The sequence below is a fragment of the Centrocercus urophasianus genome, unplaced genomic scaffold (genome assembly GCF_019232065.1).
Source record: "Centrocercus urophasianus isolate 14NV4802_14NV808 unplaced genomic scaffold, USGS_Curo_1.0 seq_12, whole genome shotgun sequence".
NCBI classification, from domain to species: Eukaryota; Metazoa; Chordata; class Aves; order Galliformes; family Phasianidae; genus Centrocercus; species Centrocercus urophasianus.
Window position 1 is genome coordinate 55,515,302 of NW_024884364.1, and position 27,475 is coordinate 55,542,776.

Consider the following 27,475-nt stretch of genomic DNA (forward strand, 5'->3'; position numbering starts at 1 on the left):
CACAGTTCACATACATTAAAGACCAGCCTAGAAAACCAACACAAAAAGCAATATGCTGTTTTGCGTGTGAGCAGACTTTCTGACAAACGAAAATGAACATCTTGTTTTAAAATATATTTCTTTTCAATTTAAAGTTCTGCACCCAGTCATCACATCTGGAAGAGAAAAGCAAAGGGAACAAGGAACACCGAGGCTCGTTGGAACAACTCCAGTGTGTATTTCCACCCCAAGGGCCAAGCCTTTCAGCACTCTCTTGAGCTAAATTCCTAACTACTTCAATGGGATTTTCCTCTGGCATGAAAGATTTTAACTTCTCTGTGAACATTCCTGCATTCCTCCAGCATGTCAAACAGAAAGCATTACTTTCTTATACTACCAAGTGTAAAATTATGTAAGCAAAACTGTGAAAGCAAAATCACAAATGCAAAGACCCTTTACCGTAAGTCTACATTTGGACAGTGGTGGATAGAAATGTGTGGAGTAGATATTCAATGCTTTTCTGGACAAAACACCTGCTGAATGCATTTGCTGGGTGCACAATGGCCTGGATGATCTCTTCTGCTCAAAATGCACCGGGGTGCATTTCAGCCCCAGAGTCAGGAGGTGTGGCATGGCCACATGCCAGCATCACGTGGGGCTGAGATGGGGGATGATGTTGTACCTTCCACAAAAAAAGCAATGCAAGCATGTGGGTCAGACACAGGACATGCTCTAGCAGGACACTGAGCACTTCATCCTTCAACAGAGATCTGCAAGGCATCTGCCAGTTCTGTACTTCCATGGTGAGCTCAGCATTTGGGATAGGGGTTGTCTTAGACATGCTAGCTTTAGTTCTTCTAGCCTCCAGGTTTAAAAGAAACTTATTCCCACTTAAATTGATGTTTTCATCCTCTTCTCCTCAGGTAAGTTCTTCCAGTGGTCAATATCTGACACTGCCTGGAAGTGATGCAGGAATCAAAACCCAAAACATAGGAATTAAAATTCCACCCATACCAAAACACAGGCAATTCACAGCAGAACAAGGCATGAAGACAGCTTAAACTCTCTTTCTCCTCCCCTGCTTCCCCCTGCTTTTGTGCTTTCACTGTCTGCAGCTGCTGATGAAGAGCTGCAGTAAGACATGTATTGCTGCTAAGGAAAGGAGGGGAGCCAGGCTTCACATCCATGTCTCCTGACACCCCGGACAAACTGGAGCTCCTGACACCCCAGGGCAAACTGGAGCCATAGCTCCACACTTTTTCTTCTTGTGCTAAACAAGTTTTTGTTTTCAAGCAGACACCTTTTGGGAGCACCCTCCTTTCCACATTAAAGTCTCCCCAGACAACAGTACTACTAATGCAGCTGTACCAAAACCACTAGGTGTGGAAAGCTGCATACTCTATGCCAATTACCCAAGTCTTCAACTTTTCAATTACGTCATAATGACCTTTTAAAAATCATTTATTATTGACTGGGAAAAAAATACGGATAGCTAGTTGGACCTGATTTCACCTAAGTGCCACTGCAGTGCTATTAACCAAACTGTATTTTGTATTCAAGGATCAAGCTGCTTAAATAGGAAAGTAATTACGACATTAAAATGCCAAAGGAAAAAAAGATCATAAACGGAATTTGTCACCCAGTAGTATAACCCAAGGGTAAAGGGAGCTCCTGGCGCGACAGAAGTTTCTCTTGGAAAAATACAGTGCCTTATCTCAAAAGCAATATCAACTATTGGGCACCTCGTGGGCCCTCGTTTTAGAAAAACATGTGTTTGTTCTGGGATTGCTTGGCAGAATTTATTTATTTTTTTTATTTTTTAGCTGTGGTAGGTTGATAAATGCAGATGCCTGCACCCTTCCAAGCATTATTAAGCATGTCACATTAATTGCACAAAGTCATTTTGCTCTGCTCAGCATGTCAGGCTTCTATATATATCTAGGAAAAATAATGTAGGCATGTGGTCAGGAAAACAGCTGTGTCAAGGGCTTCTCCCTTACAAATGAAACAAGAGTTAACCCAAACCTGCATAGCTGTGTGATGCAAGATAGTTTCAGCTGCGTGCTGCAGGACACACCAAGATGTTCCCATGAAATCTCTGAGTAAATACAGAAGTATTGCATCTGAGCATCTTTCACAACTACAGCAACAACTCATGACTTCTTCCTGCAACCAGACACCCTCTCAGGAGCCAAGGCTGGGCTGTGAATGTAGAGAAGCATGTGAGCACAGCAGTGAGCAAAAAGGCAGGAAAAAATGGGTCAGGAATACCTGCAGTGCTGTCATCTTCACAGCACAGGGAAGGAAAAAAAAAAAATGGGAAGGAAAGAAGGTAGAATGCACAAAGGAGCATTTTCGGCTCATCTGCAGAGGTGATTGAAGAGAATATTTTGGAGACCTGCAGGGAAGTTAAAGTTCTGCACCTCATGAGAAGAACAACTGTGTCCATAATCTGCCCCTGCAAGGAAAATGAGCAAGGTGTACCCAAGGCTAGCAGAAAGACAGCCAACTCAAAGACTCAAGGGCAAAGAGGTGAGCATGTGCTGCTTTTCCTTCCGCTCAATTTCTTCCAGGGACTGCTGTGCTGAGCAAAGCAGCAAAATGCAGAGGAAACCTCCTTCAGCTCACAGAGAGGAACCAAAACACCATCACCAGCAGCTGAGAGCAGCCTTATAGCTAGAGATGGAACAGAGGTTGAGGTAGCAGGGATTTCCACACAGCACCCTAACCCAGAGACCAGTCTGTGTGAGGAAGGGGCAGAACAAGTATTGTTTTAGGACTCAGAAGCATGAGCTGCCTTTCAAAAATGCCTGCATTTCTGAAAAGCAAACATCCTTCAGGTTGAAATGAAGCAGCAGAGGTCAGTAGCTCACTTCCTGGAATGGAGCACTAAAAGCTACGCTTGATAGTTTGTTCACCAAGCATTCATCATCTACTCCGCCTCCAGTGGGAATTTAGGGTAACTGGAAGCATGCCTGACAAAAGGGAGTGTCGAGCTGAGACAAGGAATCAAACAAACTTTTCTCTGTATTGCTTGCATTTAGCTTCTGTGTTTTTCAGGTTAATGCTTCTATGTCTCATGAATAAAAAGAGCAGTATTCTGGTGGTTTAAATATCCTCCTTGCTATTCCTACATATCAAGCCAATAATAAAAGCTAAGACTGGTTTCAGACATTAAAAATTAACATGGACTAAAAACAAAAACAAAAACATATTATGTAAAAATACGTGTGATATGGTGAAAACAGGTCTCCAGAGGACTCCGGAAAATGAAGTGCCTGTTTCCTTATTTTCCCTTGCTTCATTTGTCACTCACTGTACCTAAAACCTTACCACAGATCTCAGCACAAGGAAGGTCATGTTTACTACATGAGCGAAAGGTGGAGCAGTCAAGGTTCTGCACGGATTCTAAGATTTTGGGTGGCACAGTACTAACTGCTCTAAACCTGATGACTTCTGACCATAAAACACAAAGGCAAGAAAGAGAGATTAGGAACAATGCCCACTCCGGTCCAGCCTTCTTTTCCCCCCAAGAGGGCTGGAACATATTCTCACCAGCCAGGGCTGTGGAGGCTATGCTGCCTCCACCATGTTCTCTTGCCTTTCTCTCTTCCTCCAGTGAAGATAACACTGCATCCATCCAACCAACTTACACTCCCCTATTCATAGCCTGAAAAGCTTAAGTCTCCCTGTCTGCAGTGCAAATGAAGAGATCTGAGCTGAGTGTCATCCCAATCTCCAAATTTCCTCAAGGGAAAAAGAGAGGGAACAGCTGGGGGTAACAGACCACTTGTTCTTATCCCAGTAACAACTCGTATTTCCGTCACAATCACTCAGTCACCACAGGGATTTTTCTCTCCCTTACCAAGGCTGGGCTCTAACGCAGTATTTCATTATATTACTGATTATTTTTTCCTGTCCCTTATCTTTTAACTGCAAAGGGAGACATAAAGTCTCCAGCTATCAGCAGGCTGAAGTATTTGGCTTGGCTCCCAAAGGCTCCTAACACTTCAGTGTACTCTTTCTGTCAAAAGAGGATTAACTAAGGTAGACTGTTCACAAAAAGATGCCTCTCATCTAAGGGGCTACACTGATAGAGCTTCAAGATCTCATTTTCCCACAGATAATTCTCAGGAATCAACACACACACAAAAAGGAGTGTTACTGGGTTCTTTGTATTGGAGTTTTCACATGAAAAAAGAATGGCATACATGCAGCATTCTTCATATGCTAAGATATCTCCAAAGAAAATTATTCTTTCTGAAGTGAGACATCAACATCTGAAATTAATACACAGCAGACCTGATGGTTTCTCTCCAGCACTACACACAGTGAACAGTGAATCGGAATTCAATTCTTAATTAATTTTTTTTCCTTTTCCTCATGTTGGAAATCACTGCCTTTTCCACACAACTTGGGAGGCAGGTTGCATCTGCTCTCCTCCAGCAGTGAAGAAAAGGCACTTGTTTACAAATATCTGGATGCTGAGATTAGGTTTTCTGCAGGGCTTCTACATAGCAATCAGCCCATTAGCTATAATTGTTGGGTTTCACATTTTTACCCAGCACTGCTTGTATCAGGTAATTGAAGCATCTCACCACAGCCCATTCTGTGTAGGGGATCACTGCAAGACACCACTGAACCACTCATTTCCCTCAGCAGCAGCACTTAGCAATGCCCAAGTGCTGCAGCACGGATTAGCAAGGAGGAATGCAGAAGCAGCTTCTCCACTGAGAATTCCACTCACATTTCTCCAAATGCAGAGTTTGCTTAGCTGGGCAGATCCAGTAGCTTCCCAGCAGCTGGTTATACCTTGGCTGAAAACATTCAAGGTACAAAAGCGTGTCTATACCGCAATACCTGAGTGTTTTGGAAAATGTAACATATTTCATAAGGCAGTACAGTACAGTTATCCTTTCCCGCAGAGAAGCAGCCTGGGGACATTGATGGTCATAGTTAATCTACAGCAACTCTAGTCACTCCAGAGATGGGGCACCACAGCTTCTCTGGGCAGCTGTGCCAGAGCCTCACCGTCCTGAGTGAAAAATTTCCCTCTGACATCTAACCTAATTCTCCCCTTTTTAGTATAAATCCATTCCCTCTCTGTCCTATCGCTATCAGACCACAATCCATCCTGCACGTTTCCTCTACCTACTGTCATCTGCCTCCAAGTAGCAGAGTTTGCACTAAGAGATTGTTGAAACTGCTGAAGGATGCAAAGGATGAGAGTAATCCCAGACATGAGTACAGAACTCATTGAGAGCAGCCCTGCGGTGGACTTGGCGGTGCTGGTGCACACACCATAGTGTTCACCTGTCCTCTTCAAGACCTTGAAAGCATACAAAGAATTCAACGTGGGCTTAAAAGTTTCATTTTCGCATGTATGTACTCTAGTAACATACATACACCGTTCTCGTGGCTCCGAATACCCACGTGCTGCTTGTATGCGTGCCGCAGGCAGAGGTGCCCGCACGCCCGTGCACATGAAGGCGCGTGCAGGCGCTGACCCCACACGCCCGCACCTCCCCCACAAGCAGCACGCGTTGAGCAGCGCACGCGCACATTCGGTTCCGCGTCCTCGTCAAACGGGAAACTCCGCCTCACTCCCGCCTCTCAACTTTTGCCCTCTTCCAACATGGCGGCCTCCGCCTCACGCACGCAAGCGTCGCTCTGGCCCCCTTCCGCCGGGAGCCTCGAGTGAAAGAGTCAGAGGGGAAGCCGCCCGCGAACTCTATGGTGCAGTACGGTGCGTGGCGTGGCGCGGCCGCCTCGTCCTTCCGCCCGCGCTGCACGCCGGGACGCGGCGAGTCCGCCTTCCCGCCTCCCCCAGCCCGCCGCCAGTCCTCCGAGCCTGCGCCGCGCTGACATCGCGTTCTCCCAAGATGGTGGCGCGGGGCTGAGTGCGAGCAAGGCCGCGAGAGGAGGCGCCCCGCGGGCCCGGCCCGCCCCCCCGCCTCTGCGCGCCGCCCCGCCAGGCCGCTCGCCTCTCCCTTCCCCTCCCGCCAGGCCGCGGGCCCCTCTTCTCCGCCCCGACGGCTCCTCCGGCAGCGGCGGCGGCACCTCCTCCTTCTCGCCTGCGGCCCGGCCCCGAGCGCGGCGCGGCCCCCGCATGAGCCCGGGCGGCGGCGGCAGCGAGCGGGAGCAGCAGGCCGCGGCGCGCAGGTCGGTAGGCGCTGCGCCGCGCTGAGCGGGGGCCGGGAGGGAGGTGGTGGCCAGGAGGCGGCGCGGGCCGCTCCCCCGTCGGGAAGAGCCCCGCGGGAGGGTGCGTGGCCTCGGGGCTCCCGGCCCTGCGGGGAGCAGGGGGGGCTCGAGGCGACCTTGGGTGAACCCGGCCCTCCCCCGTCTCGGTTCCCCCCGCTCAGCGCGGGCAGCCGGGGCGGTCCGGGCGTGGAGCGAGTGCGGGGCCTGCGTGGTGCGTTCCTCTCTCTCGTGTTTCCCCGATCCGGGCTGGGGTGTCGGGTCTTGCCGCCGAGTGGGAGCTGTCGCTGCTGGCTGCCGAACGTGGCTCTCAAGTGTTGAGTGTCTGCGCTGCCTTCTTTTTAAAGGGACTCTGCGGGATCGCTGGGCTTGGCGGTCGGTTTGTAGATCGGGTGTCCGAGGTGATGCGGGCCATGCTTTGTTCCCTAGCAGTAACTCGTGAATGACCGTGTCCCTTAAGTGATGAGAACCTACAGACTCCTGCTAACCCCCACTCCCCCTACCCCACTCTCCTATTAATGAAAATACTTTTTGTGTTGGTATCGGGCTTTTGGGACAAAGCTTGTCTTACACATCACTTCTGAGATGGTCCCTCTGTATGGTAACTTCACTATCTCAGCAGGATGCTGCACTAACCTGATGTTCTGTGTGAGCCTGCTTGGCAGATTTGTTTTGCTGTGCCTCTACTGCATGTCTGTCAGAGGGTTCTCCAGTGTGAAACTGTACCCGAGTGTAGTTCTGATTGCCCAAGGAAGTAAAAGCTGCCTGGTTGTATTGTCAGTATATCAAATAGAGCTTTGGTTCCGTGATTTGGAAGGCAGAGGTCTAAAAGTTAAAGTTCTCAAAGAATTCATACAGGTAGCATCTGCGTGGAGATTGCTTGCTGGGGGTGAAGCTGCAGGGTGATGTGACAGTACTGATAGGCACCTCCCACGGGTGGGAGAGGGCTGGGGTGGTGACAGGTACTTCATGGTAAGAAAGAAAGCTCATGGAAAGTGGGCTCACAAACTCCTTGCTTTGGGTGGTGTTATGCTATTTGCATATTGTGTCTCTGAGTACTCTGTGTACTTTGATCTTGGAAACAGAGGGACTTTTTTTCTATCTGAGAGTACTGTGAAACTCGGTGCTTAGTGATTGGGCTGAATTGAAAATGTGCATTACCAATAACTTTCAGTAACTTTCCTCACCTACGTTTGCCTTTTGAGACAGATGCAGTCTACAGTGCTTATGACTGTCTCGATAATAGCACCGTTGTCAATTCATATGTAACACTGGAATAAAAAGCATACAACTATTTAGGTTTACAGGATGAAAAATGACTTTAATTGAAATAATTGTAGTGCAGTTTTACAGATGTTTTTGTCTCTTGTGAATGTCTCATTCCACTCTGCGTTTCCTATTTAATGTGGTATCTTTCCTACAGGAACTAACAAGTTCTTTTTCTGTTTACCAGAGCTGTTTGGTATTTCTCCTCGCTGGAGTATTCAGTGTCTCCCAAGTGTTTGGAAATAAAAACTTCAAGCTAGATGGCAAAACAAATGATTTGATTTGTTGCTTGTTTCGTTTTGTTTTTAGGGATATGATTGTATGCACCTACTTAAAAAAAAAAAAAAAAAAAAAAATGCTTAAAACCAAAAAAATTTATGGGTTTTTTTTTTTTTTTTTTTTTTTTCAAGCAGTAAGTTTCAGATCCCAGATCTTAATCCACATCCTCCTCAAAACTGATGTGTGATTTTTTGATTGTTTTTCACGTAACAAACAATTCTAGTCATCTTTTAATTACTGCTCCTGCTTAAAGGCATGTGAGTGATGATTTGAGGAAGGTAAAACTCTATGCATTAAATATATCTAGGGATGTTTTAATGCCTATTGGAGTCTGTTGGAGCACCTACAGATTGCACCTGTTCTAACTAATGTGGGAAAATAAAACAGATTCGCTTCATTTTCATTGATTTTGTTTTTTTGTAAGAGACAACCTGATACAGAAATATGAGGTGACATGTACCTCTAGTGTATAAAATCATGTGTGTTTCACTATGAGTGTGTGATTTGTGAATGTGTTTGTTAGTTTTCACATGAATTCATAGGTTCAATTTAACTATATACGTATGGGGGGCGATGGGAAGGGATAAATCTTTGAGTCAAGTTTTAATAGTGGTAAACATAAACACGTTTAAGTGTGAACATGTTTAGGCATATAACATCTTGTATAAACAGTTATTAGTGTGATACATGATACGACACTTAATGGAACAAATTAAGTGTTTATATTTTTCTAAATATTCATCATAGTTTTTGCTATGCAGGAAAGTTTTGGGGTTTTGTTGTTGGTTTTGTTTTTTTTTTTTTTTTTTTCCCCTTCATTACTTTCAGTTTCAGTTTACTTAGGGAATGTCCAAGGAGTATTCATATTTTAAAAGCAGGAAATGGTTTTTTTCCTCTCCCCCTCCCACCAGTGTATTCATACATGGAAGATAAATTCTTACAATGAAATTGAAAGACAAAGGGAGAGAATTCCTGGAGTGCAGAGGCTCATTGCAAGTGCTGAATTTCTTTTCTGGTCATGGTAGGCCAGGTCTTCACTCAATTTCAGTTGAAGGGTCAGTATGGGTTTTTAAAGAGAGGTACATTTTATGTTTCTAGCATTTTGGTAAATGGTTTGGTTTTTTTTTAGTATTCGTGTATTTGAGCCATGATTTTCATAGAGAACCGGGATTCAAGGTCTGGCTGTTAGTAATTGAATTCTGATTTGCACATCACGTGAGAAGGGCAAGAAATTCACTGTCAGGGTCTTTACCAAATAATTTAACATTTATTGTTTACTTGTATTAATCTCCCGCTTTGCCTGACCAATCCCCCTCCCCCAAGAGAGCGCTGTAACTATTGCTTAAATATTTGTTTCCCAGAGACAACAGCAATGAACAAATTGCGTGCTTGAAGTGACTTTTGTTCTTGTCATCTCAAATACTTTGACCTTAACTAACATTTACTGCACTGACTTCCTGTATATACAGCCAACACCTGGCAGCCTCGTACAGCAACGTATGGGCTGTGAGTGAAAGTCTGGAGGCTGCTGGCTCATATGGATAGTACTGTGCATGATCATTTAGTTGCTTAGCCAAAAGTCAGCAAATAGGGTGTAAAGGGCTGTGTTTTGTAATGAAGCAACATGTAGCTATATGAGCTGGTGAGACAGTCTTCAGGAAAGTAGGCTCATAGTAAAAGTATCTAAAGAAAAAAAGGCTACTTAAAAAAAAACATTTCGATCCAGGATTTCTGCTTGGCAGTGTTAACATGTGAGGAAGCTGTAAATTTTTAATTTACATTATAAATTAAGAATTATCACCTTACGTAGACTTGTTATGTATTAATTTCTTAAAGGAAGCATTAACTACTCCACTTTTAATAGGTTGAGCCTGCTTCTCTGTATTAGTAACTGCTGAATGGAGGAAGGAGGTGAAAATCAGTCTTTACCAGGTCTCGTTCTGTAATCACCTCACATAGTGGTTGTTACCTGTGTTCTACTGAGTGGTGAAGGATTAGCAGAAGTTGCAGTTGTTCAGCTGAGTGGATCTAAATGGGTGGCTTCCCTTTGGAACCCCAATCCCCTGTCTTCAGTAAGAGGGGTGGCCTGCTTCTTTTGGAGCAACTTACATTTCCTTAGGACAGGTATGTATGTGTCAGAGAGAAACTTTGAGCAGGTGTCACAGAGGCTTGAACGTTTTTGCAGTGTGGTGGTTTGAAAAGGATATTCATGTTATGGCTTTCTAAGACTTCATCAGAAAGTGTCACTGCTCGCATCCATCCAAACAGCTGTGCATTCAAGTACTTTGGAGTCATGTTTACCTTGTGTATTGTGCCAACAGTGAGACTGGACCGGAGGTAAATTCCAATTGTGACATTTTGGTACACATTTGAGCTGATGTACCAGCTGGCTGCTTGGTGTGGCAATTACTAGTTTTTTTCGTGTTCTGTTCATTAGTACATCAAAAGTCATACTTAATATACTTGTGTGACCTAATTTCACAGGATGTGACCTAAGTAACTAAATAAAAAAGTGCATCAACCATAAGTTCCAGAATCTGTTTCAGATGGATGGAAGTTTTGGTCTTGGTGGACCTTGCAATAACCAGTGGGGTCACAGGCGCATAATTATGGAACCAGTACTGAGGCTTGGGGCTTGTTGTGTATTGGTGTGGCAACAATGAATCCACCTGGTTTCCTCTTCCTTCTGATGTTTTGGGAGCAATGTGGCAAGACTCCAGCTGTTCAACCCAGCTTGAGTTGTAAGGGCGAGGCTAGGTCTTTGTGCCTCTGTCATTGAGATGACTCTGCTTCTCCTCCCTTTGGACTCCCTTCTGGGACTCCTTGACATGTCCTTGATGATCATTATGCCAAGTAAGTTGGTTAAGTGAGCAGTGGGAATGAAAAATAGACCTCCCCCTCTCCCTGAAAGGCACAGAGATCTGTAGCACAGTGCCAAGCTGCGCGGTGCTGAGAGATGCCAGGCTTGTCCAGGCAGCCGGGCCCTGGCAATGCTTGTGCTCTCCTGCTCTGGTATGCTCTGTGGGACCCGGGTTGGAGCAGCTGCAGCTCAGCAGACTTGGGGTGTTGGAGCGTGGTGAACTGGCTCTTAAAGGAGCTGAACTTCCAAATCGGTCTGCAGGTCAAATGGGAAATGCTACCATACTCATGGGTGAAGATTTTTGGTTTTGTTCTCTTTCTGCTTTAGGCATAGTCATGCATTTGAGCTGATGACTTCAGTAATTAACAACATTCTGATTTTTGCTGTATGTTATTTTTATTTTTTTAAAAGGCATTAAAAAACTTTTACGAAGCTAAATAATGCTGCCTGTCACTACTTCAGAATTTCTGGTAGGATGCTTTCATCTTTATTTGCATAGCTATATTCAGATAACAGTTTCTGATTCATAGTGAAATCTAATGTCCAAAGTCTTGATGATCAGTGTTAGGGTTTAGTACCCTATTCTATGTTTAGAAAGTCCAAGGTACACCAGTGTACACTGGCAGCTGCAGCAGCACTTAGGTGCCTGTTCCAACTGCTGTAGCAAAAGCTGGATGGTGGAAATGCATAACTGTCCACACAAACTGTAAATCCTTTGAGTTCTGAGAACACGAGTGTTCTTCGGGGAGTGTATCACTTTACTGAGGTACTGGTGTTTCTGGGTTGCAAAGGTTGAGCCCTTTCTTTTGTAAGAGAGGGATTAAATATAGTCCGTTTGCATGGTTCTTTTGACCTGGATGTCTTACTGAAAGTAGACTGTTAGTGAATACTTGTTTTGTTTGAATAACACGTTAAGAATATCTCTTATGGAAGAAAATGAGTCTTCTTCAACTTACATACTTAATGTTGTGTGAGAAAATCTATTATACTGGGCAAAATACCTCCAGTCTTGTGACAGCTAGCTTGTGTACTGTGGGGTCTTTGTGGTTTTCTTAAAAGTTAGAAAAGTGCTGTCAAGCTTCTAATTGGTGTGACTTCATTGTACCTATCATCAGGCAAGGCACAAGAGTTGTGAAGTGTTTTTCATAACTTCCTAACTATTTTTGCAGTTCTTTACACCACAGTTGTTTTGTTAACTCAGTAGCTTACTGTCTCTGTTGATATTCAGGGCAACTTGAAGTTGGAAAACGTATGGATCAGGGGCATTGAAAAGCAGCAGTCTTGGCTGTAGTCATGTGACAGATTGAGAATTCTTTACATGGAGTAGAAGTAATAGCAGTAGCTGTGCTTTTAGTCACACTTTGTCCACTTGCATCTTTTTTTTGAAGCAGATGTGGCTTAATGCTAAGTAGTAATTATACTGGTGGTAAATGTTAAAGTACGTCTGATTCTGTACAACTGCATCCATTCCTGTTAGGCGAGCATTGCAGGTCCTGCGTTCCATTTTGTTGTTCACGTAGCTGCTCATGAGTGGATGTTTTTCAGCAGGCTGCTGAATTCCTAGGAGGCTTCTGCTTGCCTCTGTGGTAGCTGCTGGTGAGTGGCTGAGCAGAGAGAGTTGGAGGTCCGTGTGCTCCAGTTTTGTGTTGGGACTACTGCTACCTGCCCACGGAGGCTGTGGATGCCCCATCCCTGGAGGCATTCGAGGCCAGGATGGATGTGGCTCTGGCAGCCTGGTCTGGTGGTTGGCAACCCTGCACATAGCAGGGGGGTTGAAACCAGATGATCATTGTGGTTCTTTTCAACCCAGGCCATTCTGTGATTCTCTTCTGTTGCAAGTGTTTTATCTTTAGCAATTCCTCTGTCTCCATCTCCTCTACTCTGTTATGCTTCTTTAATTTGTAATGTCCTCAACTTCATGGATTTGGTTCTCTTGTGACCCTTTGTTTTCTAGTTACCTCTTGCTAGGCAGCAATTGTTAGATCTCTGCTGAATGTATTTGTGATACTTTTTCACTCTTATACTTTGCTTGCACTCCATGCGCTCCACAAGCTGATGCTTTGTGGCTTAGAGGATGATTAGGTAATTACGTATAGATAGCATTACTCTGCATGTACGAGTGTGTGTACATGACAGAATTTGCATACATTACGATACAAGCTGGAAGTCCCGTGGTGTGAGATGTGAAAACATTGTTTGTGTTTGTAGCAGAGTTTGCTTGGTGGCTTCCCTATGAACGAGTAATTATTCTTTGTCACGTCTGCTGTTGGTAGTACCTCCTCCCATCAGGAAAGTCATGTTGCTTTCTCTCACTCATTGGATAAATTTATTCTTATGAGTGGTAGTAAAGTTTTATTGATGCAATTCTATGGGTTTGTTGTTCACCCTGACTATATGTAAATCCACGTAATTGCTGTATCTTTGCGTTGATGTAGGAATTTTGTTGCATTGAACAGGTCGACTGCTCCATGTAGGTTTTTTTTCTTCTGGAAATATAGGAAGTTATGCACAGCCTGGCGGTGTTGTGGAGCTGAACTGGCACAGATGTTCCTATTCATTCTTTTTGTGTCCCCAGAGCAGAATTGGGCCTTGGGTACTGGATGGGGTGCTCTGTCATTTTACATCATTAAGACAAAATTGAATGTGTACTCTTTAAGGTAACCGGATCAGGGCTTCCTTTGTGGGAACACTGATCTAAGTTGGAAATCAGACTGAATGAGCTACACTGGATTTATTTGCTCTTAGTAGTGCTTTAGAACCAACAAATTAAGTATTAATCTTTGTGACAGTGACAGCATACTGTGAACCAAATAAGTAAGTTTTCAAAAAGTAAATATTAGTTTTCTTTAGATATATGGCTATTTTGATGTAACTCACACCCCTCACTTTGGTTGTACTGTGCTTGTTAGTTGCTTGTTAACAATATTCAGGGTATGTTTAGGCCTGAGTTCCTTATTTATTACGGCTTTTCTAAAAAGGAACTTTTTATAGGAATTCTTACCAAACTTCAGCAGTTCTTTGCAGCCAGGACCAAGGTGTGGTTCTGTTTGTGACTTTTGAAAGCATTTTATTATTATTATTATTATAAATACTAATGTCTTTAATTTAGAAAATACTATTTTTTAAAGAGGACAAAAATGGGTGGGGGTGGGGTAGGGTGGAGCAGGAGAGAAACCTTGCCAGAATCTTCTAGAAGGAAATGGATATTTATAATAAAATGGATGAACGGAATTATAAAACTGTATTGCATCACTAGAGAGGAAAGAATAGGGAACAGTGTGTGTGGATGTTCAGCTTTTGCAGTTTCCCAGACATAACTAAGCATTTTCTGCTCTGGCTGGTATTGAAAGTCCTGTGTTTCATTTCATTGTAAACTTGTGACTAATCGAACGGCTGTGCTCATTTATATCACTTTGAAGCAACAGTGAGTTGTGCATGGTGCAAAAACTGACATACGATGTTTTGCATTATAGGTACAGGAACTGTAGAAGTCCATTTTAGAATTGGGAAGTAGAAGTTTCTGCAGCTCTGGAAAGATATGGTACGTCTATGTTTTCACTTCTATTGTGTATATATATATTATGACTAGTATTACTATAATTACACTTCACTGATTTAAACAAGTTGGAAATAAATTCAGGAAAGCACAAACATTCATTTTTCCCGTATTTTTTCAACTTTAATGTCTATTACTTTTAGGCTTAGTTTCTTTGCATAGCTGTGTTACTTGATATTCTTGGAGAAAATAAAGATGCAACATTGATGAATTCCCTTTTAATTTGTTATACAAGCTCAGCGTTATGCTACTATGATTCATCTGTTTCTCCGTTGGTTGGATAAGACCTGGTGCTGTTGCTGAAGGTATTCCATGCTGCTTTTTCCATGCTGCTGTACAAGTTCATATAAAACTTCTACATTTTTAAAATGTAACTTGCAAAATAGACTCAGAACTCCTAGGAAAGTTGATCAAACATCACTGTAAGCAAAATTTACAAATCGGGATGTTTGGAAACTCAGAAAAGTAACTTTCTCTAACATCGGCCTGTGCCACATGGTGTCTCTCTTTGTCTGGGCTGTTAAGTGTCCAGCAAGCTTAAAACACTGTGCATGCATTATAACAAAATCAAACTTTACCTTGTAGTTACTCTTGCTCCCATTTTTTAACGTTATGCTGCAGTCGTCCAGCATTAGAGAGAGTCTGCACCACTCGATAGTGGCTCAAGTTCTATAATGTTCTTGATACATCCTTTTATCTTTCTGAATTGCTGCATTCAGAAAAAAATAATATTAGAGTTCAGATTTTTCTAGATTATCAAATATGTGTTAATAAAAATCATATGGAGTTACTTCAGCAATTACATCTAAGCTATGAATATACTTTTTTTTAAAACACTTGAAATACTTGGAAGAATTTAACTCCTTATACAAGTTTTATACCTGTATATTTGTGTCTAGATTCTTCTTTTGAAGATATCAAACATGGAAAAAATAGTAATAAATAAATTAAAGTTCTAAAGTCCTGTCCTTGTGGAAGGACTGTTGGCTGTCTCTTCTTTCTGTAAAGTTCTGTTTCGTGGGAGTTAAAAATGATTAATTCTAAACTGAAACTTTAACTGTGCTGTGTGCTAATTAAAAAACTGTAGTTCTTAAATAAAAAAATAAATAAAAAGGTATAAGCAGTAGCGTTCTCTCAGGAACATCTGGGCTATGATAATTCTGTGGATTGGTCCTGTACTCCAGCAGGCATTGGGCAGGTAGCATGCATTCTCTTTGCACCCACAGCACCAGCAGGGTCACCCACCCACCTGCTTCTCACTCTCCTGTTTCAATACCAGTTGTGTGTATGACAGCCCTCTTTCAGACCTAAACCATTATTTCTTCTTTGCAGTTATCTCTGCTGGCTGCTTTCTTCTGAACGTGTGACTGTTTGCTACTGTATGTGTTCATGTAGTCTTTGTAATGATACACACTTTGTAAGATGATGAGCAAGAGTCCCCCTCTAATCCACCACAGTGTGCAATTAATGAACATCAGAACAGCAGAACATCAGAAAAACAGAACTGCATGATTGTTGGGGTTTAACACAACCTACGTATAAACAAACATGCTGGTGTCACTGAAGAATCTGGTGAACAGAAAGGTGCTTTACATGAGAGGCTCCATGTGATGAATGGGTGGAAAAAAGAAAGCAAAATAACCAGGCATAAGCAAAAAGGATAGGTGGAATAAAAGTTTAAATATTTAAGCTGAAGTGAAGTTGTAAAACTTAGCTGTTTGGAAGATAACTTGATACCTACCCAGTAAATGGAGAGCTACCAAAACAAATTTAAATAGGTGATTGTATTTCACTTTCTGATGTAGGAGAACCTTTCCATTCAAAAGTGTGTAATTTTGGAGGAAGCCTGAAGTAGCAGACATAGCTGAGATAGAAACAAATGGTTTTTCAGAGATGGAGCGAGGCTGGGAGTAGAGGAGAAATTAGCTATAGTCCAAATGATAAATTCAGTAGCTAAAGGTAATTGCAGATCTTTCCTCTTTTGCAGAGATAAATAAAATGTATCTATGATCTTAAAAACCTCAGACAAAAAAGAAAAATGTTGGGGGATGCCAGGGGTGGAAATCTACTGTCCAGAGTTGTCGAGACAGTTGTAGAAAACAGGAGAAACAAAGAAAATAAGGAGCCTTTAGCTTTAGAAAGAAAAATGGTAGCAAACACTAGGCCACTTTCAATTACTGTGTTATCTGTGGGTATCATAGCCAAGGCATAGCAGGTATGCAGATACCATAAAATGAAGCTTTTATATAAGTCTGTATCTGATTTCTGCATTTGGAGGTTTACCAGCTGCACCAAATTCTACCTTTATTAAACCCAGTAATTTATGTTTACATTAAACTGTTGATTCCTGAATAGTAATTGGCCTTAATTTGAAGATAATAGCAAATTCAGATCCTCTCTGCAAATAGTTTATTAGTTGCTATCCTGCATGCTTGTGTTTGTACTGAGTTTTTCAACCTTCAGTTTCTAGTCATTTTTTTTTATATGTATGTTTTCTTTTAGTTGGAGTATCTTTTTTGTGTGTGTTCATTCTCTGTTGTGAAAAGACTTAGTTTTTTCCAGTATTCTCATCAGTTATCTTAATCAACTTTTAACTCTTTTCATTACCTCATCACAAGGCACTTTCTCCTGTTTTCATGCTTACTTCACGGCTCTTTCTGCTGCCTCTGGAATGGTGTGGAAGAATATTGAGTAACTGGAGAATTAGGCTCAAGTCTTGAATGTGTCTGAAGTACTTTGTGTACCTTTCCAGGAACTGTTTGTGAATGGTGTCTGTAATACAGAGAGCGTATGTGTATTTACTGATCAGTTGTTGACTGTTGTAGTCGCTTTGATTGATGTTTTCCAGGATAGAACCCCATTGTTTTTGTCTTCTAGCAGCCATGTTGGTTTGTATTTATCTGCTGTTGTTGTAGTTGAATGAGTTTGGCTTGTGAAGTAGTAAAAAAAAAAAAAATAATAATAATAAAATCATGCCTTACTGCTGTTTTTTGTTTCTTTTTGGTTGCTCCGCTAGATTTTATGTAATTAGATTTTATTCATATGTTTGATTTTTCTTTAAGGTAGTTGATAATTTGACCTACAGATAGTTTTGTAAATAGAAGTTCTGGAATCTTGCATCTTTCCATGCTTTCTGTGTTGGTAAAAACAAGCAAGCAACAAAAGGAACCTTACTGTTATTTTTCTGCAAGTTACAGTGAAGACTGAACTTAGAAATATGGAGGATATTCTGCAGTTTCTTTCAGGACACTTGATGAATCAGTCTTAAGACAGAATCACAGAATTGTAGGGGTTGGAAGGAACCTCTGGGGATCATGATAAATGGCCAGCTTTCCTATTGCAGTTTCTTTTTTGGCAGTGTTAAGCTAGCTATGGTAGTACAAGGGCACCTTTCACTGTGTGGATGATGACTGTCCACTTCATCATGCTACTCAAAGTCATTCTAGAAATGTATCAGTTTGGAGAAGGGCATTTCGTTCTTGGAGGATTCAGAGGGATTCTTCAGTAAACATGTAAAAGTGATCTTGAGAGGAAGTTTCCTGAGGAAGATGATCATTTTAATTTAGAGCAAATTTAGAGCATAAAATTCCTGCACTGGAAGTTAAGGAACTTGGCACTTTTTTGCACTGATAAATCACCTTCTTTTTCATTAATATCTTTTAAGAAGATGGTCTTAAAGGTTGAATTTTAAGCTTATTCAGGGGGAAACTGGAACTGTTTTCTAAAGAAAACAAATCCTGAAAAATGCCACTTCTGAGCGCATTGGTCCTTTTAGCTGTCAGTCACAGGTGTTCCTCAGTTCAAAGGCATTCCTAGACTTCAGATACTGAGTGTCAGCCACCAGATGTGCAGATGGACACCTATAGGATAAATAAGAAAAATAGTAGATTTAGAAAATCTGTACAGGCGGAACTTTTAATTTACACTGATTGGTAGCTGGAAATTATTTTGGACTTACTTGCTGATGAATATGTACTTGTGTTCTCCATGGTGTAGCTTTGGATTCTGTTTGTTGAAGCTGGGAGCCTCACCTTGGCTCATAGACTCATAGAATTTCAAGGTTGAAAAGGATCTACACGATCATCTAGTCCAACTGTAATGTTTGTGATTCCAGAATTAAAGGTTCAAGGAAATACTTGATGAGAAGATCTCATCAGGCTGTACAGCCAGGTTGCTACTTAGCCACTTCTGAAGCATCTGAACATGGTTTCTGACTGCTCGCTTTCACTGGCTTATTATTTATTTTCTTCCTCCCTCCCTTTCATTTGATGGTGTTCCTTTCAGAGGAGCTGTATCTTTTCTACGTGTTAAACATGGATGTTGTCTCCAAGTACTGTGCAAACATTATTTATCCTACTTTCTCTTGATGATGGCTACTCTATGCCATATACATGGTTTAAGGGTATGGTTCTTGTCCATTGTATTGGTAATTGTATGGGTTGTTGCAGTCCTAGTTCAGTCCACCTCTTGTAAATAGTTGCTAGACAGATATGGATGCGCCTGTATCAGAGCATGCCCAGTCCCAAGAGCCTCCAGCAGCCATCTCAAGTTTCTGGGGTGTACTGCACAGACATAAACTCTGCTTGTTACCTTCAGCTGCCCTATATGTTTGTGAAAGACTAACGTGTAAGCAATGTTAATCATGACAGTGATGTCTGGAGAGATCATTTTTCTGAGTCATTCAGCTTTAAGAATAAATATTTGCTGTGGAGCTTTTAGAATGTTACCTTCTGAAAGATAAGTTACATCCAGAAATTTTTGTAAAGGAATACCTCTGACAGATGAATATCTGCTTTACCTCAGTTTCCTTTTTCACAATGCATTTTTTCCATTGTATTAGGCTCCCCTTTCCTAATCAAGTTGAGCCCTTTGACTCTTTTACCAATTTTTGTCTGGATCCAGCAGTCAAAATGTCCTGTGTTCAAACACTGTATTCTGCGCTAGGCATCTTTGGTGGTCTCCTTCACACCCATCCCACATTTCAACGTTCTGATCTCTTGCTGCCACAGACAGCGCTCTGCAGATGGATAAACAAGGTTTTACAAAGATGAATTTCATCTGTGCCTAGAGACTTCTGGCTAGTCATATCCAGTCCCACAGGACTGGCAGCGACTGTACCTGGGGAAGCTGGGGTGAGAAAGGAGATAGAATCACAGAATGGCCTGGGTTGAAAAGGACCACAGTGATCATCTGGTTTCAACCCCCCTGCTATGTGCAGGGTCACCAACCACCAGACCAGGCTGCCCAGAGCCACATCCAGCCTGGCCTTGAATGCCTCCAGGGATGGGGCATCCACAGCCTCCTTGGGCAACCTGTTCCAGTGTGTCACCACCCTCTATGTGAAAAACTTCCTCCTAATATCTAACCTAAACCTCCCCTGTCTCAGTTTAAAACCCCCTTGTCCTGTCACTCTCCACCCTCATAAACAGCCATTCCCCTCCTGTTCATATGCTTCAAGTGCTGGAAGGTTGCAATGAGGTCACCCTGGAGCCTTCTCTTCTCCAAGATATACAAGCCCAGTTCCCTCAACCTTTCCTCACAGGAGAGGTGCTCCAGCCCTCTGATCATCTTAGCGACCCTCCTCTGGACCCATTCTAAGAGCTCCACGCCCTTCTTTTGCTGGGGGCCCCAGGCCTGGATGCAGTACTCCTGATGGGGCCTCACAAGAGCTGAGCAGAGGGGGACAATCACCTCCCTCTCCCTGCTGGCAAGAAGTGATCAGTTAAGGGTTCTTGCTGCTGGTATCCATACTGTTGAAATGGAGCATGAGATTTTTAGATTTCAGTACATTAAATTCAGTCTTAAGGTATCATTTAACAGATTAAAAAGGGCTGCAGCTCCAAGATTCAGTGTCTTGATCTATAATAAGTTTACTTTGTAGATCTAGATTTCATTACGAAACTTAGATGGGTTAACAGCAACTTAGTGAGGTTCATGCTCGTTTGGACGCTGTTTTGCTTAATATGGGGGCTGTAAATTCTGTATTTGGTGCTTTGATGTCTAACAGCTGGGTCTCTATCAGGCCTGGTCACAGACTTGCCCATGGCTGTGGAGCTATCTCTTCAGAGTATATTCTTTAACAGTCCAAAATCTCATGGTTTTGAATCCAGCACCAGCGCTTCATGCATTTCTTCACAGTCACATGGGAGAGGTCATGGACACAAAACACCCTAAGTGCACCGGATCAAAAAGCATTATTTCAAAAATAATGTAAATTTCATTTCATTTTAGTGATGCAGCCTGTAGCAGAGTTGCAAATTGTAATAGAACAGCAAAAGTCAGCAGCTTTTCAGACAAACTTTAGAAAACTGTAGGACCTGTTCAACCATTTCATCTTAAATGTGTCATTAGATGCAAATTAGCAGTGAGAGTTCTTGGTTGCTCTGTCAGACTGAAGACCTTACTGAAAGACTTGTGATATGTTGGACTGAAGCACACTATAGGATGAAACATGTTTGCTGAAACATGCTATAGGATGTGCTGTTAGTATTCGCATGGGATCACGATGACTACGGATGTTGTAGAGAGCTGGTCTGAATGCCTCCTTAGCCTTTGTGCACCTTGCTGCATAAAAACCTAAAAATGTGGATATTCACCTGTTAAAGCCACAGAAATAAAACTTTTTTTCAGATACTGGACAGAGATCTGTATTGCTATAGGCTGTTTAGAGACTAATGCCTTTGTTTACTAAACACAGTAATGATGTTTCAATTTAATTAAAAACTTCGTATCAACAGAAAGTAACTTGTGCTGTTTGATCTGACTCCATCAGAGGCCTCTTTGCAGTCTGTTGAGTGATAGAGCTTGGGTGGGAGAGAGAATGGGGTGATACTGAGTGTTGAGGCTTATGTTTGGAAATATTTTATCAGTTAACTATAGAGTAGATAATAGTAATAGGTAAGAGACTAATTGGTTCCTTTTCAGCCGTGGAAGTAATCAGCTGGGGTGGTCCCATAGCGCTCTGAGCCCGAGTATTGCTGAGTGATCATTGGCTGCCACCTGAGTGACAAAGTAAAGGACCAAGTCTTCAAATTAAACCAGTGGAGCCAGATCACAGGAAAGAATTGACAGGTAAAATACGCTTCTGAAAACATAGAGGAGAGAGGAGAGTCCGTGCAATGTAAATGGAGCAAATAACATAAAAGATGGGCCACCAGTGGCAAAACTTGTTTCTTTAAAACAGCTTCATTTGGGGGAAAGGCGTACAACAGAGCGTAAGTTACTTTTTCTTCCCTTTCAAACACAGAACCTCTGTAATGAGCTACTACTAATTCAGTTGTAGAAGGGAAACAATTTATCGAATGTTCTTGTAGTTAGAACCTATGATTCACGTTTATATACATCCAAATCTTTAAATGCTTTTTGTCTTGACATCAGGTGCTTTCCACTGGTTCAGGAGATGTTGAGTTTTTTTGTTGTTTTTTCTTTTTAGAGAGATTAAAAATAAGTTGAATTTTCAATTTTGCCAGTTGTGAGCACTATAGTGAAGTATTCAGGCAGTCGCATAATGCTTTGAACAAGATCTTTATGAGGTTTTTATTTTGCAGTAATTCTTAGCATCTGTGTTTTTGTTCAGTGAGCTGGCTGAAAATAGTTTGTAAGGACTTTTAACTAAATTATTTTTACTTATTTAGAGTTGTTAAGCTCATGCTTAGCCCAACGTGACACAGGACTGGTGTGACAACTGTTTTTAATCAGTGACTCAAAATTGTGATCACCCTGATGTCACCGAATGGCCACAGCTTGTAAAAGGTAAGATCAAGACGTGTTGAGTTGTTTCTCAAGGTAATTTTGTTAAAATAAAATTTATTCTAAGACTTGAATTTGTATGACTTGAAGTTCATTCTGTAGACAGTACTAAGGTGTATTGTTTATTAAGATAAGTCAGATGGCAAAATGGACTTACACTTTTACTTAGACTGATTTCAAAGCTCACTTATCTTGTCCCTGCCTGCTTTTTAAATTGCAAGCTCTGCGGTGCTCCATTGTGCTCCTCTTAGGAGCAAAACCATCACTTAAATATCTCTAACTTTACTATGATACTAAATTTTGTCTAAGTTGTTTAATGTACTAATTTAAGCAATTTGCTCAGTTTATTTTAAGTATTTGTCCAGAATGATTGATGATAAAAAAATAAAAAGTGTAGACTTGCATACGTTTACTTTTCTCTCCTAGGGAGTTACAGTGGAGGTAAAAGGAAAGGCTTGCAGAATGGAGAAGTTGCTCCCAGTGTTATTGGAAGTGAGCCACCACTTGACTTTGCTAGCTCATACCTCAGTATTCAGATTAGTTGTGTCTTGATCAATTTCTACGATCTTACTCAGAGCTGGAATTTGTAAGAGCGTTTGCCCTGAGATTTTTCTTTGAACAGAACCTGTTTCAGATTTCTCATGCTACATAGTTGTTTTCAGTATTATTGCCTGCCTAGAAGAATAAAAAAGGTTTTCTGTTTGTAAACAGTTACTATAAACAGCTTCTCAACAAATAAGTACAGTTGTTGTAAATAGATTGGTCTTGCATATTGTTTTAATGAGTATTCAAATCTCATCATATTTGTTGCTTACACTGTCATCTGAAACCTGTTAAAATCCGTTTATTGAGTGGATTAAAATTTCTGCAAGTCACTCTTATGGTAGATCTGCTCACGTTACAGCAAAAGATAATCTGAAGGAATTTGAATCCTTTTCCTGTTGAACTACTTACCTCAAAGGACCAAACTTTTTTAAACTTAGCTAGTCTTTTTTCCCCTGAGCTTTCCTGGCACTTAGTCTTCTCATATATTATCCATAAACTATAAGGGTAGGAAAAGAGATTGGGTATACTGATTTGTTGTTTACTTGTCTGCACTGCAGACTGCCATCTAGTTTTTTCTTTACAACATTAGGTTTAGATGCTAATCTGCTGTTCTTTTCTGCAATTTTTCATGTTGTGTTTTTAAAGGATCAAAGCGACTAATAGTCTTGACTTCTTGACACCACTGTTTTGTGTGTATTTTCATAGCAACTTGAAGCATTGCCATCATCCGTAGTTTCATTGGGTTACATTGCATACAAGTAACACAGAGAAAACAACTGCCTCAAACTTTCAGATTGGCTCTGTGCTCTTGGTTTCTGAAGTCATGCCTGTTAATAGAGGAGCTAGCTGGTGTGAAGATAGACGCTTCTCTCCTTCACTCCTCAAATTGGATGGCTTCAACCACTTGTATAATTAGGCGAATAATTAGGGAGAGGTTTGCTCTTCTGTGTTAAGTATCTGGGGACTTGGTTTGGAGAGTCAAAGGGGAGATTAAACTTTCATTTGTTTTGCTGTTGAGCATTATTTTTCTACTGCAGCTCTTTTGTCAGTCCTGAGTTTGAATAAGTATGGTGAGGATCATTTGGAGGGAGTAAAAAGATCAAATTTTGAGGCTGGGTTGTTTCTCTAACTTCTTTTTTAGCTGTGCATTCTAAGCATGAGTATATACTTCGTTGGATAGTGAGTTCCACTTCTAGTGTCAGTTGAATTTTGTAACTTAGTGAAATATAAACAAATAACTTCCTGTGTTCTGCATCATCTGTCACTGCACAGTATCCAGTTAGCTTAGGAATTTAAAATTGTGTGCCAGAAATGCTTTCTAGGCACTGCATCTGCTAACGTAGTACAGTTTGGTAAATTCTAGGAAGTTGGTGTGTCAGTAAAGGAACTAAGGTTTTAGTAGAGAATACTGAGAACATTAGCTGTGCTAACCGAAGTCCCCTAGCAAACTTGGTTGAAACCTACAAAATGAGTGAGTTATATTTACAGATATTCGCTCACTTCTGTTTTGAGAAAGCTCTGTCATGAAAGACGTTTTTGTTCATGTAAGCTACCAAGTATTGCTGTAATGACTGTGTGTGTTTCTACTCCTCTACGCAATAGATCCAGTTCAGCAGTTCCAGTCAACTATACCAAAATCTACTGCAGTGAAAGTTGAGTACAGTTCACAAGATTATTGAAAAGCAGTTTAATATGGTTGAAATCAAAACTGTATTTGTATTGCCTTGCCTTCTGGCTTAGAAGTCTCACTGGATTGGGGAAGCCCAGAATGATAAAAATTAATGTTTTAAAAATAAATTATGCTAGTGCTGATTCAGGAAGTTAAAGAACAAGATGGGAATAAGGAGGAGTCAGGCACCTGTAATTTAGCTGTCTTAAGTGAATATGAAACTATACCCCTTAAACAACTCTATATTAAGTTAAAATGGTAGGTACAAATGCCAGGCAGTAACATCTAATTCTCAAAATTACTGGCTGACCTGTTGATTGGAATGAAGAAATAGGAAATTGTAACTCTTGTGTTCTGTGAAGTTACATACATAAATCTGAGTAATGAGAGACAAGAAATTTGCTTAGAGAATGTTGAAGCCTGCTTCTGAGCTGCAGCATCTTAAAGTTCAGCTGTTGATCACTGGTGAACTTTGAATATACCTTTTGGTTACAGAAGTGGTTATGAGGAATTAGGCCAGAACTGCTGCATCATGCAACCTGAATAAGGAAGTACTGCCAACAGAAGTCTCGTCTGGTGGTTGCTGCTGTATAAACTGTGGGGAAAAATGCTGTCCTTTGCCTTGAATGTGTTCTCAGATTTATGTTAAACTTTCTAGAGTTTGGTCAAACAAGTTAAATGTGCAAGTGCAGGAAAGCTGATACTTCAGAATTATATAATTACCATTGTTAATCGCTTTTCCCTTCTCGTAACTTTTCATATTGTAATGACTTAAAATAACAAACAGTACTTAAGACTTCGTCTGTATTTGCAGATCACCAGGAGAACCTCACTCTGAAAACATTGAAACTAGCCGAATGTAAGTACCTGAGTGGATGAGTTCAGTGTATCTTGTTTAAAAATGTTTTGAATATTTGGACATAAGAGTTACTTTTGTACCTCAGAAGATGAGTGGAAATATGGTATCACATTACAAAATATCACACTAATATTGCACTATGGAAAAATGATTTTGTAAATACTGTGATTTTTTTTTTTATTATTTTTTTTTTGGAGGTGAATGGGTTGAAGGGAGAGCTCAAGAGTTTATTTTAACATGAACCAGTAGATGGTAGCATAAGTGTCAAAAATCTGCAGGTTTATACTCAGATGTGGCAGTAGGGTATAGTTTCTGCATGCTACTCACTAATGTCATGTGTGGGATTGAAGGCAACTCTTTACTAAGGCATGGTGTCTGCTAGTATCTATTGGAGCAGATCAATTGCTAGCATAAGGAAAAAAAATAGTCTCATTTGATTTGGGAAATTCATATGCTAAGTACTCTTAAAAACAGCAAACTAACTTCTTTTCACTAAACAGTATTCATCTAGCATCTTCCTAGCAGTTTAGAACCTTGTTTTGGTCTATCTTCGTTACCCCAGAAGTCAAAATTAACTAGAAGCAAGATTGTATTTGGCTGAAATGTTCCTTTCAATTTCAAATTAAAAAAAAAAAAAAAAAAGGTTGTGGGTTGTGGGAATGAGAGGACCATTTTTAAAAAGATAAAAGTTACTTGAGGCTTCATTCTTCTGTGCATTAGCAAACAAAGATTCTTTTCTAGCTATTCAAACCGTCCTGTGCTAAAATTCAAATAGGGAAGCCACAAACATTGCTCTTCTGGCTAAGAACAGAACTTTTGAAATAATAGAGGGAATGTAACCCATTTGTTAGCATACTATCCTAGGCTTCAAAAGATATGGGTTAATTTTGCTGCTGCCACAGACATTTTCTGTGGCCTTAAGTCAACTGTCTTGTCCCCAGCCTCACGTCAAGTGGTCTAGCATTCTACACATCATGGGCTGGGTGTCTTGCAGATCATGGACGTAGTGTATTGCTGCAGCGTCCCAGCATAGAGGGGGCAAAGCTGAGGCAGGCTGCTTTACATTGCATTGCATTACCTAACGGATGAAAAAGAAACAAAGAATGCTTTCCTCATGCATTTTTAGAAATTCATTGGAAGAAATTCTTTTCTTGTACAAAGAGGAATATTTCTCCTAGGATGGCAAGGTTGCTTGCCCTCTCTCATGCAAACCAGAAGTGCTGCCTAGCTGCTTGCATAGGAGTACAGGTTTTGTGAGGTAACTGACAACTGCTATATGGACAAATGTCAGTCAGAGGTTTGTAGGGCAAAGGCTCTGCTGTAATGTCTTCTGCTGATGTAGCAGCCTATTTTAGTGATCCTGGGGCAAATTGGGTTATGGTTCTGTGTTTTCCTGGCCTAAACAATTGTTTGGCTGTGGCCTGGCTGTAGTCTTTCCTGGACATTATCAGCTGATCTGCTGTTTTTTACCCACCACAAACACAGATAGGTAAGGTAATGAGGACCCTGATAGGTGTGAAATGAAGAAAGTATAAAGAAGGGGGTTAATCAGGAAGAAGAGCCAATCCAACTATATTTCTCTTCTAGCAATTTGACAGTATGTTTTGCTCCCTAAAATTGAATCTGAAAAATTAACATCTGCAGCTTTTCTGTAAAAGCTGAGGTGTTGTTTATGTGTATGTGTGTGTGCAGAATGATGATCAGACCTGCTCTGACTACATAGGTTTTATGTGTCTAAAATATACACTAGCCAGTCAAGCTATAGAGATCCATATACAGCGTCTATACATAGTATAGAGCCTCTATACCTAGTACACTTGTGAGTTTTTAGAACTATTTCAGGATGTGATGTATATGTCACCAATTACAGAGAATTTCTGCAATCCCGCTGCATAGTTGCTCTTTGCATTAGGTGGAATGGTATGCTGAATAACAGTTTGACCTGCAGGCCTGCAGTGTTGCTAAAATAGTAACAATGCTATTTATGTGCTTATAATTTGTTGGTAAGTGTAGGAATTTATGGAAGCATTATATTTGCACAATGACAAGTTGTTTTGCACTGGTTGGCTGATATAATTGCTTTATTTGTTTGTATTTTGCATTGCAAGGCTCCATACCAGGAGCATAGTCATGCATTTCATGTATGTTAATGAAAAGAAAATCCAAGTCTTTCACACTGATGCAGCAAATTCTTACATGAATAAGTGTCTTACTTATCCCAAGCTTTTCAAGTTCTCCCTCTGCCTAATGAACATCTTGGTGTTAGCTCAGAGTCTATTTTTTTATATTTTTTTTTCCTTAGCATCCATTCAAATTCTTGCATTCTCAGTGTCAGCATCTTCTGCTGTCTGCTCCTGCTACAGACCTGCAATCATATCTGGCGTTGATTCGTGCAGCATTCTAAAAACCTATTTAGAACTAAATTTTGTTCATTTACGTTAAGAATAACTTGACAGCTCTTAAGTTTGTGTATTTTCACTACCTGTCATCTGTTGTCATTTGTCATGCCCAAGG

At 41.2% G+C, this 27,475-nt stretch overlaps 1 protein-coding gene across 4 annotated transcripts in view; it reads left to right on the forward strand.

Moving 5' to 3' along the window:
• The first annotated feature begins 6,090 nt into the window (after window positions 1-6,090).
• UBE3A (ubiquitin protein ligase E3A) overlaps window positions 6,091-27,475 on the forward strand; it is a 48,812-nt gene continuing 27,427 nt past the window's right edge. The window contains exons 1-5 of one of the 4 annotated variants that reach the window (XM_042809533.1): window positions 6,091-6,141; window positions 14,056-14,123; window positions 21,063-21,209; window positions 21,773-21,890; window positions 24,917-24,961. In XM_042809533.1, coding sequence (XP_042665467.1) covers window positions 21,871-21,890; window positions 24,917-24,961 — 65 coding nt within the window. In that variant the 5' untranslated portion in view covers window positions 6,091-6,141; window positions 14,056-14,123; window positions 21,063-21,209; window positions 21,773-21,870. Of the gene's footprint in view, window positions 6,142-11,233; window positions 11,349-14,055; window positions 14,124-21,062; window positions 21,210-21,772; window positions 21,891-24,916; window positions 24,962-27,475 lie in introns of those variants that run through there. The other 3 variants (XM_042809535.1, XM_042809536.1, XM_042809537.1) reach the window with 3 other exon arrangements.